This window comes from Bos indicus x Bos taurus, chromosome 24 (genome assembly GCF_003369695.1).
Source record: "Bos indicus x Bos taurus breed Angus x Brahman F1 hybrid chromosome 24, Bos_hybrid_MaternalHap_v2.0, whole genome shotgun sequence".
Taxonomy (NCBI): Eukaryota; Metazoa; Chordata; class Mammalia; order Artiodactyla; family Bovidae; genus Bos; species Bos indicus x Bos taurus.
In genome coordinates this window covers 483,889-496,477 of record NC_040099.1, presented here as the reverse complement: position 1 = coordinate 496,477, position 12,589 = coordinate 483,889, and the positions used below count along the sequence as shown (strand labels likewise).

Sequence of the window (12,589 nt, the reverse complement as noted above, 5' to 3'; positions counted from 1 at the left end):
TTATAAACAGTGCTGCGATGAGCAGGATATAAAATCAACACACAGAAATCCCTTGCATTCCTATACACTAATAATGAGAAAACAGAAAGAGAAATTAAGGAAACAATTCCATTCACCATTGCAACGGAAAGAATAAAATACTTAGGAATATATCTACCTAAAGAAACTAAAGACCTATATATAGAAAACTATAAAACACTGGTGAAAGAAATCAAAGAGGACACTAATAGATGGAGAAATATACCATGTTCATGGATTGGAAGAATCAATATAGTGAAAATGAGTATACTACCCAAAGTAATTTATAGATTCAATGCAATCCCTATCAAGCTACCAACAGTATTCTTCACAGAGCTAGAACAAATAATTTCACAATTTGTATGGAAACACAAAAACCCTCAAATAGCCAAAGCGATCTTGAGAAAGAAGAATGGAACTGGAGGAATCAACCTACCTGACTTCAGGCTCTACTACAAAGCCACAGTTATCAAGACAGTATGGTACTGGCACAAAGACAGAAATATAGATCAATGGAACAAAATAGAAAGCCCAGAGATAAATCCACGCACATATGGACACCTTATCTTTGACAAAGGAGGCAAGAATATACAATGGATTAAAGACAATCTCTTTAACAAGTGGTGCTGGGAAAACTGATCAACCACTTGTAAAAGAATGAAACTAGAACACTTTCTAACACCATACACAAAAATAAACTCAAAATGGATTAAAGATCTAAACATAAGACCAGAAACTATAAAACTCCTAGAGGAGAACATAGGCAAAACACTCTCTCACATTATGATTCTTAAGTACTCAGGAAGTGTAATCACTTGTATACTTAGTTGGATAGATATCTTTAAAATATAAGGTTGAATACTCCAACTTGTCTTTAATTAGAGTGTTACTTTAATATTATGTTTGACATGCAATGAGCTTTCAGTAAAGAACTGATTGCTGAGATAAAGCAGTGAAGGTTCCAACTAGTCACATACATCATAGATGACATCCAAATTTAGAGTCAGAGTTTCTCAAAACTCATTAAAACATGTATAATATCATATAAGAAATTAATTGCCAGTCCAGGTTCGATGCAGGATACAGGAAGCTTGGGGCTGGTGCACTGGGATGACCCAGAGGGATGGTACGGGGAGGGAGGTGGGAGGGGGGTTCAGGATGGGGAACACATGTACATCCGTGGCGGATGCATGTTGATGTATGGCAAGACCAATACAATATTGTAAAGTAAAAAAAAAAAACCTCCTATCCCACACTTAACCTTTTAAAATCAAATAGTGGGGAAATTTGTATGGGCTATTTTCTCAGAATAAAATGTACTAGAATTAATTTTATCTGATTTACAGATAATATTTTGTCTCAAAAAGAGTGAAAACATTGATCTGTCATTGTCTAAGTCATTTCTGGAGCATTTGTACAAGAAGAATAAAGAAGAATGGATGGAGAAAATTGCACTTCCTTGAAAGAATTCCTTCTCTTGGGAATTAGTAGTAGCCCTGTAATCAAAGTGACTCTATTTATGACGTTTCTGGTTGTTTATCTCATTATTCTTGTTGCAAATCTCGGGATGATCGTTTTAGTTAGAACAGACCCCCAGCTGCACACATCCATGTACTTTTTCCTCAGCCACCTCTTCTTCAGTGACCTCTGCTATTCCACAGCCATTGGACCCAGGATGCTGGCAGGCTTCCTCATCAAGAACAAATCAATCCCCTTCTATGGCTGTGCTCTGCAATTCCTGATCTTCTGTACCTTTGCAGATTCTGAGTGTCTACTGTTGGCGGTCATGGCCTACGATCGGTACGTGGCTATTAACAACCCCTTGCTTTATACAGTCAAGATGTCTGGCAAGGTGTGCTCCCTGCTGATGGCTGGGGTTTATGTGGTGAGAGTTATGGATGCTTTGATAAATACAGTATTAACCTTCCACTTATGTTTCTGTGGGTCAAATGAAATTAACCATTTCTTCTGTGATGTCCCTCCTCTCCTCTTGCTAACTTGCTCAGATACACAGGTCAGTGAATTAGTGATATTTATCATTTTTGGCTTCATTGAACTGATCACCCTCTCAGGTCTTTTTGTGTCTTACTGTTACATCATCCTAGCAGTGATAAAGATCCACTCTGCTGAGGGGAGGTTCAAGGCTTTCTCCACTTGCACCTCCCACCTAACTGCTTCGGCAATTTTCCAGGGAACTCTGCTCTTCATGTATTTCAGGTCAAGTACTTCCTACTCTCTAGACGAAGACAAAATGACCTCCTTGTTTTAGACCCTGGTGATTCCCGTGTTAAATCCTCTGATTTACAGCCTACGGAACAAAGATGTGAAAGAGGCTCTGATGAAATGTAAAAATAAAAAACGGTGCCACTGAAAATTTGCTCGTATACATCTTCCTCCCAATGTTACACAATAATTTATGAAAATCAAAATTGGTTTGACTAATGTTGTATGATTCCGTTTGTATTTATACTATCTTCCAATCCTAGCAATATGTATGATTTCCGAAATGCCACAGGTTTCGTTTTACATCTTAAACTTCTGTTAAATACTCCTTATTTGTGGAAAATTTTCAGGCTCTTTATTTGTCAAATTTGTTTCTCTTCAGTGTTTATATGTGTTTTTTAAAAAAATTTTCTGAAAGTTAGTGTTTTCTAAGTTGCTGTTGCACTCTATGTGGGCTTTATTTCATCGTGAGTCCATCTGCTTTTCTACTAATGAATCTTGCCATATAACGGAAGTGACCAATGTCAATTAAATAATTATTAAAATTATTTCTAACAGACTTTAATTACGACATAATATAAAAAGCCTTGCTGTTGGTCAGTCACTGTGTCCAACTCTTTGCGACCCCGTGAATTTAAGCACGTCAGGCTTCCCTGTACACACACATAATCCTAACGTCATTTTTATTTAAAAACTAAAAGCCAAATAGTGTAGAAAACATCCAGTTATCCCTATGGAATGTAAATATGTTGAGATTTTTGCTGTTTTTACAAAACCTTTGTTTCGTGGATGTGTTTAATGGAGAGTGTTTGTGTTTGTGTGTCTGTGTAAATGTGTGAGGGGGAATGGGCATGCATTTGTTTTCTAATGTATTGAATGAAAACAAACGTCCACATAAGGATTGGTGAACTGGGAATTAGGAATGCTTGCATATCAGAGGCATTCACTGTTTCTGAATAAGTATAATATTGGGCATTAAGGTAGAGGGGGGCCAGAGGCAAACTATTCTAAAGGTCTATATTCCATGTGCAATCAGCTTACTTGTATGAAATATCAGATGATAAATTGCATCATATCTGTTACTTATTCCTGAGAGACTAGGGGTTCACCACCCAGGGACCAGACACAGGGATGATTACATAATCCGGGTCAGGCAGGAGGCAATGCTGAACACTCCCGCAGACAGAACTGCGAGCAACGAGCAAGCCAGGAGTTCTGGGACAGGCACTGATATCTTTGCTGTTTCTTTCATTTATATTTGAGATTTCCTTATTTTTTAATGCTTTTTTGAAAGAAGATATTTTATATAAACAAAGGAACATATGAAATAGTACACACATTTTTTATTTTAGTTAGTTGTACAACTTGTTTATTTTAAATACATATAAATAGGGAATATAAAAGGAGCAAACATGAATTATGGAAATGATCAGATGTCTTTTACTATTTTACAAATTTATCTGTTATACTATGCATTATGTATAACATACATATTATATTTCTATAAATGCTTTAAGTTTTAAAGGAAAGTATTTTTGCTTAATTATGTCTTTCTAAGCAGATATACGAGTTAAGTCCTAGGGTTGAAAACCTGCACAGTGATCACTAGACCACTGTTCCAAAGCTCTTCTCTATCCCTCATCTACATTCAATTCCTGCTTTTTAAATTCTCCTGGAACATAAGAGGACAAGTGGAGGAGAAGGGAATGGCAGAGGATGAGATGGTTGGATTTGGTGATGGACAGGGAAGCCTGGCGTGCTGCAGTCCATGAGGTCACAAAGAGTCAGACCCAACTGAGTGACTCAAGTGACTAACTGATGACATTATATATCACATAATTGGTTTGGGTAAAATATAACAGTGGGACATAGAATTCCATTGTCCTTCCAAAGACACGTAATTCTTAAACCAAAGAAAGGCAGAACTGAGATACTGAAGAGAAATCTGGCTCAAATAAAATAATCAAACAGTATTAAAATTTTTAGGGAACTGGGGTGGGGCCGCAGCTCAGATGTGAATGTCTCTGAGGTTACAGAAGTGTGACCATGAGAGTATTTATGTTATGTGTCTTACGAAACCGTTATGGCAGAATACAAAGTGTGGAAGAGAGTAGGTTAGGGCAGAAAGGACTCACGCGGCAAGCCAAGCCTTCTTCCTTGCCTCTGTGACCCTTGCTACCAGCATCTCTGCAACTGGATCTCAAATGCTCTTCATCATCTCCCCAGTATAACTGCAACTTCCAAGCAGAAGAATGGTCAGCGCTGGCATGTTACTCTATGTGCATCTCAGAATTTAGTTCAGAGAGCCCCTTCCACCCTCTTATCCAAAAATCACCACCCTCTCTGTCCCAGCGGGTCCTGAATCATGAACCATCTATCTGTCCTATAATGAGGTTGGAGGGACTTGAGAGGTTAATGGGGAAGTGAGGACTTCTTATATTCAGAACTGGCTATAGTTCTGCCCTCTCCACAGGGGGAATAAGAAAGCAATATATTCATCACTTGTGCTTCTTACTTACTACTCTTCTCTAACACAGGGTATAACAACATTTCTACATCATTGAAAAACAAAACAAACCAAAAAACCCAGCAATCTTGTCAAAAGACAAGTTATGTGAACCATCCAATTATCAGATCCTTGCTTCACTCAGAGCACATCATTTTGTTAGTATCAGACAGAAGTAGCAAAGTGTTAGTCACTCAGTTGTGCCTGACTCTGTGACCCCATGGACTGTAGAGCCCACCACGATCCTCTGTTCATAGAGTTCTCCAGGCAAGAATATTGGAGTGGATAGCCATTCCTTTCTCCAGGGTATCTTCCCGACCCAGGGATCAAACCCAGGTATCCTGCATTGCAGGCAAATTCTTTACCATCTCAGCCATCAGGAAAACCACAAACATGGTCATAAATACTACACAAGTTGGATTGGAAACAGTCTGATTTAGTTTGGATGAAAGGGCACTGCAAAACTATATAGTGCTTTGCAAATGTATTGTCAATTTTTTTTTCATTTAAACAAAATTGGAGAATATTTCTGAGTCTGTTGGCCTCATGCAGTCCTAGGAAGGTCTGTCTCTTTTCTTGATTACTTACATCTACAAAAGGACCAGGGGTTTAACTATAATGATAGTAAGTTGACATATTTACCCTCCATTTCCATTTCTTCTTTCACAACCAGGAATTTCCCAACAGATCTGAGTGATGACTGCTGAGAACTGCTGTGTGGCTACTAACTTCACATTCCTAGGACTTTCAGACAGAAGGCACGTGCAGCAGGGGCTCTTCGTGCTCTTCCTACTGGTTTATGGTGTAACTGTGGTTGCCAGTGTCGGGATGATCCTGCTGATCAAGGTGGACCCAAGACTGCACACACCCATGTATCATTTCCTGAGCAATCTTTCCTCCTGTGATGTCTGCTACTCCTCTGCTGTCTCTCCCAAGATGCTGGCTGAGTTCCTATCTGAGCATAAGAGGATTCCATTTGACTTGTGTGCTATGCAGATGTATTTCTGGGGGACCTTTGCAGATATGGAAAGTCTCATGTTGGCTGTCATGGCTTATGACCATTATGTAGCCATTTGCAATCCACTTCTTTATACAGTTTCCATGTCCGGAAGACTCTGTACCCAGCTAATATCTGTTGTCTGGGTGGAAGGTTTGGTAGATTCAGCAATCCACACCTGTTGTACATTTTGATTATCATTTTGCAGTTCTAATGTCATCAATCACTTTTTCTGTGACTTCCTGGCCTTGCTAGCCCTCTCCTCCTCAGATGCATCCATCAATGAGATAATGCTGCTCATATCCAGTAGTTGTGTTGTGGGGACCAGCATTATCACTGTCCTCCTCTCCTACAGCTACATCAAAGCAACCATCCTTAGGATGAACTCCTCCGAGGGGAGACGCAAAGCTTTCTCTACATGTGCCTCCCATTTAACTGCTGTGGCTATATTTCATGGCACACTCCTGTTCATGCATTTCAGACCCAGCTCAAGTTACTCCATGGACACAGACAAAATAACCTCTGCCTTCTACACAGTTGTCATCCCCATGTTAAACCCACTCATCTACAGCTTAAGGAATAAGGATGTGAAAGTTGCCATTAAAAAAGTAATCAGTACTAAACTGTGTTCTGAGTGATACAGTGTTTTCAACCAAAACTACATATGTAAAGATTCTGGGAGCTGAAGTTCAGGTGCTGATAGATTCTTGCAGTCTCATCATTACAGTCTTCTGGATATTACCCATTAGTCACCTTTGTGCCTAAATTGAGTGTTGAAAGTAGTCATTGGTCATCTTAATTTGTCTCCAGACTAAGAAAGGGGAGCAATATGCTGTTTTGAAGACAGGGTCTTTTTTATACCTCTTTCCTTGGGTAAGCCTCCTGTGAGATAGCATTCACCAAGCTATCCCTCCACCTATGTCAATTCAACTTACCATCCTATGATTCCAGTACATTTTTTAAACAATATGTTTAATAAAGTTGCTCAGCAATAAGAAAATATTAGTGAGTCAAATAGTTTTTTTGAACACTTTTTATGTACTTGTAAGGCAATGGCACCCCACTCCAGTACTCTTGCCTGGAAAATTTCATGGATGGAGGAGCCTGGTGGGCTGCAGTCCATGGGGTTGCTGAGTCAGACACGACTGAGCGACTTCACTTTCACTTTTCACTTTCATGCATTGGAGAAGGAAATGGCAACCCACTCCAGTGTTCTTGCCTGGAGAATCCCGGGGACGGTGGAGCCTGGTGGGCTGCTGTCTGTGGGGTTGCACGGAGTCGGACACGACTGAAGCGACTTAGCAGCAGTAGCAGCAGCATCACTCTGTAACTGTGTCATCATAGCATGTAAAATTGTAGAGGCAGTGAATAAATACTTTCATATACAAAATAAATTCATAAATAAATAAGAATAAACATAAAACCATATGTTGTAATTAAAACCTTGATAGGTGCAAGTTCCTTTCCTTTCTTGTTCACCCATTATCTATTTTGATATTTATATTGCTGGGCTTCAGAATGCCATTCAAAAACATTTATTGAATAAATGAATGAGGACCCCTTGTATTATTAAGCAAAGGAGTCATTGTAAATTTACCAAATACACTAGCAAGAACCCCTCCCTTTATTTCACTGTATTCTAGTACATTTACTGTGCCTTCCAGATGGTACAGAACCTACCTGCCAGTGCAGGAGAAATGAGATGTGGGCTTGATCCCTTAATGGGGAAGATTCCCTGGAGGAGGGCATGGCAACCCATGCTAGTATTCTTGCCTGGAGAATCTCATGGACAGTCAAGCCTGGTGGGCTTTAGTCCATGGGGTCGTTAAGAGTCAGGCACAACTGAAGCAACTTAGCACACATGTGTATTCAGTGTAAAAAAATACGTCTCTGTTTCATGCCTCCAGACTCAGTTGAATGAGTAACAGAGACAGGGATCACACGGATTGACAGAACTTCATGAATAGTCTATTCCTTATGATTCTGCCCCAATAATATCACTAAGTAATCTTAGAATCATGTGCACTAGATTGCTATTACACTTCAGAGACTGGTCATCATCCTGTGGATGTTCTATCTTGCCAATATTGCAGAGAACAGATACAGTGCTCTTCACAGATGTACAGAAACTCATGATTAGAAGTTGGGGGATGAAGAATCTGGTCTTCTTTAAAGGTCACTGGAAAAGACAACTCCACTTCTTGAGGTGTTCCTAGCATTAGCCTTTTGCTGTCGTTGTTTTCAGTCACAAAGTTGTGTCTGACTCTACTGTAGCCCACCAGGCTCCTCTGTCCATGGCATTTCCCAGGCAAGAATACTGGAGTGGGTTACCACTTCCTTCTCCAGGGGATCTTCCCTATCGAGGGATTAAACCCGCATCATTTGCATTATTAGGCTGATTCTTTACCAGTGAGCCATTACCTCAGTTAATATTTTTTAAAAAAAGAAAAAGCCCAATTGCTATCTTTAAAAATTTTTTTAAATTTATTTTATTTGATTTTTAAACTTTACAATATTGTATTGGTTTTGCCATATATCAACATGAATCCGCCACAGGTATACACATGTTCCCCATCCTGAACCCTCCTCCCTCCTTCCTCCCAGTACCATCCCTCTGGGTTGGCCCAGTGCACCAACCCCAAGCATCCAGTATCGTGCTTCAAACCTAGACTGGCGACTCGTTTCGTATATGATATTATACATGTTTCAATGCCATTCTCCCAAATCATCCCACCCTCTCCTTCTCCCACAGAGTCCAAAAGACTGTTCTATACGTCAGTGTCTCTTTTGCTGTCTCGTATACAGGGTTATTGTTACAATCTTTCTACGACTGAGCGACTGATCTGATCTGATCTGATACTGTATTGGTGTTTTTTTTTTCTGGCTTACTTCATTCTGTATAATAGGCTCCAGTTTCATCCACCTCATTAAAACTTACTCAAATGTATTCTTTTTAATACATTAAAAAGAGTAATACTGAGTAATATTGAGTAATACTCCATTGTGTATATGTACCACAGCTTTCTTATCCATTCATCTGCTGATGGACATGGAAGCAATTGCTATTTTTTAAATGAAAGAAAAAGTTATCATTCAGAAGCAGAAGATATTAAGAAGAAGTGGCAAGAATATACAGAACCATACAAAAAAGATCTTCACGACCCAGATAATCATGATGGTGTGATTACTGACCTAGAGCCAGACATCCTGGAATGTGAAGTCAAGTGGGCCTTAGAAAGCATCACTACGAACAAAGCTAGTGGAGGTGATGGAATTCCAGTTGAGCTCTTTCAAATCCTGAAAGATGATGCTGTGAAAGTTATGCACTCAATATGCCAGCAAATTTGGAAAACTCAACAGTGGCCACAGGACTGGAAAAGGTCAGTTTTCATTCCAATCCCAAAGAAAGGCAATGCTAAAGAATGCTCAAACTACCGCACAATTGCACTCATCTCACACGCTAGTAAAGTAATGCTCAAAATTCTCCAAGCCAGGCTTCAGCAATACGTGAACCGTGAACTTCCAGATGTCCAAGCTGGTTTTAGAAAAGGCAGAGGAACCAGAGACCAAATTGCCAACATCTGCTGGATCTTGGAAAAAGCAAGAGAGTTCCAGAAAAACATCTATTTCTGCTTTATTGACTATGCCAAAGCCTTTGACTGTGTGCATCACAATAAACTGTGGAAAATTCTGAAAGAGATGGGAATACCAGACCACCTGACCTGCCTCTTGAGAAACCTGTATGCAGGTCAGGAAGCAACAGTTAGAACTGGACATGGAACAACAGACTGGTTCCAAATAGGAAAAGGAGTTTGTCAAGGCTGTATATTGTCACCCTGTTTATTTAACTTATATGCAGAGTACGTCATGAGAAACGCTGGGCTGGAAGAAGCACAAGCTGGAATCAAGATTGCCGGGAGAAATATCAATAACCTCAGATATGCAGATGACACCACCCTTATGGCAGAAAGTGAAGAGAAACTAAAAAACCTCTTGATCAAAGTGAAAGTGGAGACTGAAAAAGTTGGCTTAAAACTCAACATTCAGAAAACGAAGATCATGGCATCCGGTCCCATCAATTCATGGGAAATAGATGGGGACAGTGGAAACAGTGGCTGACTTTATTTTTTGGGACTCCAAAATCACTGCAGATGGTGACTGCAGCCATGAAATTAAAAGACGCTTACTCCTTGGAAGAAAAGTTATGACCAACCTAGATAGCATATTGAAAAGCAGAGACATTACTTTGCCAACAAAGGTCCGTCTAATCAAAGCTATGGTTTTTCCTGTGGTCATGTATGGATGTGAGAGTTGGGCTGTGAAGAAAGCTGAGCACTGAAGAATTGATGCTTTTGAACTGTGGTGTTGGAGAAGACTCTTGAGAGTCCCTTGGACTGCAAGGAGATCCAACCAGTCCATTCTGAAGGAGATCAGCCCTGGGATTTCTTTGGAAGGAATGATGCTAAAGCTGAAACTCCAGTACTTTGGCCACCTCATGTGAAGAGTTGACTCATTGGAAAAGACTCTGATGCTGGGAGGGGTTGGGGGCAGGAGGCGAAGGGGACGACAGAGGATGAGATGGCTGGATGGCATCACTGACTCGATGGACATGAGTCTGAGTGAACTCCGGGAGTTGGTGATGGACAGGGAGGCCTGGCATGCTGCGATTCATGGGGTTGCAAAGGGTTGGACATGACTGAGCAACTGTACTGAACTGAACTGATATGGAAGATAAGAAACAAACACAAGGTAATGTTTAGAATTGATTATATTTGCAATGATTGATATTGGCTCCCTGTGTATCTGCGACATGTACTGGAACTTTATTCTAAACAGAATTTTAGTAGTAGTCATCAAAATATGGCTTTTCCAGTTGTCATGTACAGAGGTAAGAATTGTACCATAAAGAAGGCTGAGTCCAAAGAATCGATGTTTTTGACCTGTGGTGCTGGAGAAGACTCTTGAGAGTTCCTTGAACAGCAAGAAGATCAAACCAGTCAATCCTAAAAGAAATCAACCCTGAATATTCATTGAAAAGATTGATGCTGAAGCTGAAGCTCCAATATGTTGGTTACCTGATCCAAAGAGCCAGATGTTTGGGAAAGACCTTGAATTTGGGAATGACTGAAAGTAGGAGGAAAAGGGTACAACAGAGAATGAGATGGCTGGGTGGCATTGCCGACTCAATAGACATGAGTTTGAGAAAACTCTGGGAGATGATGAAGGACAGGGGAGCCTGGTGTGCTGCAGACTATGGGGCTGCAAAGAGTTAGTCATGACTTAGTGAATGAACAACAAAATATGCCATGAAACGTTGGGACCAGATGCCATGATCTTAGTGTTTTGAATGTTGAGTTGTAAGCCAGCTTTCTCACTCTCCTCTTTTACCTTCATCAAGAAGCTCTTTAGTTCCTCTTCACTTTCTGCCATCAGAGTGGTATCATCTGCACATCTAAGGTTGTTGATATTTCTCCTGGCAATTTTGATTCCAGCTTGTGATACATCCAGCCCAGCATTTCTTATGGTGTATTCTGCATATTAGTTAAAAAAACAGGATGACAATATACAGCCTTGTCATACCCCTTTCCCAATTTTTAACCAGTCATTTGTTCTATGTCTGGTTCTAACTGTTGCTTCTTGACTCATATGCAATTTTCTCAGGAGACAGGTAAAGTGATCTGCTACTCCCATCTGTTAAAGAAAGTAAATAGTCTTGTTTAGGCTTCAGAGACAAAGCAGAGCAGGCCTGTGACCTTGCTTCTAACCTACCTGGGCACTGCCCTGACTGGGAGTGACCGCTATGAGTGCAAGACTTGAAGCCCCATAGATAAGATGGGGGAGGAATCCTGAGATAGTTAAGCCCCTGGAGGGGGCCTGGCCAACCAAGCCCCAGGCTTCACCACATTCCAAGTTTTCTTTTTTTTTTTAATTTTTATTTTTATTTTATTTATTTTTTAATTTTATTTTATTTTTAAACTTTACAATATTGTATTACTTTTGCCAAATATCGAAATGAATCCGCCACAGGTATACATGTGTTCCCCATCCTGAACCCTCCTCCCTCCTCCCTCCCCATACCATCCCTCTGGGTTGTCCCAGTGCACCAGCCCCAAGCATCCAGTATCGTGCATCGAACCAAGTTTTCCATGGCAAAGCCAACAGTATTATCTTGAAACCAGGCTTGCAGTTTGGTCCCAGATTGATGAATGTATCCGTTTGAGTCTGTCCTGGGATTATAAATCGAAATCGGGACAGTCTTTGAAGTTTCACCCACAGAGCAGAGCGGAGGCACTGCCTGGGACCTTTTCCCAGCTGGGACTCCAGATGTCCATGACATGGGACTTGCCAGCACTGTTTAAGACTGGAGGTTGGTCAAAACCCAATTTGGTGATGTATCCTCTTCTCTATTAATGTTAGTATCTTGAAAGTAAGCTAGATAATTGTCTAATAAATATCTGCATTATATATTTGTATATAACGAGTGGGTTACTTTGTTAACAAATCCTTTGAACCTGAGAAGGAAGTGAAAACTTTTGGCAAAACGCCATCAGTTCTAAGATTTTTCCACAGATTTTTGTGATCCACACAGTCAAAGACTGTAGCACAGCCAGTGAAGCAGAAGCAGATGTTTTTTTGGAAATTCCCTTGCTTTCTCCATGACCCACCTATTTTCTTTTATAACTTCAAATAATGGATTTTTTTCTCAGTATATTTTATATATCAGTACCTCTTAATTATTGTCCAAACCCCTTCCACATTCAATGTACTTTGTTAAAAACCTATTAAAGATAGTCATGCCTATTAAAAATAAGCTTATTTGTGTTATGTAAAATTGGATTCTCTGG

At 40.1% G+C, this 12,589-nt stretch overlaps 1 protein-coding gene and 1 pseudogene across 1 annotated transcript; both read left to right on the top strand.

Annotated features, from left to right (window-relative positions):
• Positions 1-1,453: 1,453 nt before the first annotated feature.
• LOC113882797 (olfactory receptor-like protein OLF2) lies at positions 1,454-2,287 on the top strand. Its single transcript, XM_027525942.1, has one exon. The coding sequence runs from the start codon at positions 1,454-1,456 to the stop codon at positions 2,285-2,287; it is 834 nt and encodes a 277-aa protein (XP_027381743.1).
• A 3,100-nt stretch (positions 2,288-5,387) lies between these two features.
• LOC113882589 lies at positions 5,388-6,382 on the top strand (annotated as a pseudogene).
• Positions 6,383-12,589: the final 6,207 nt, after the last annotated feature.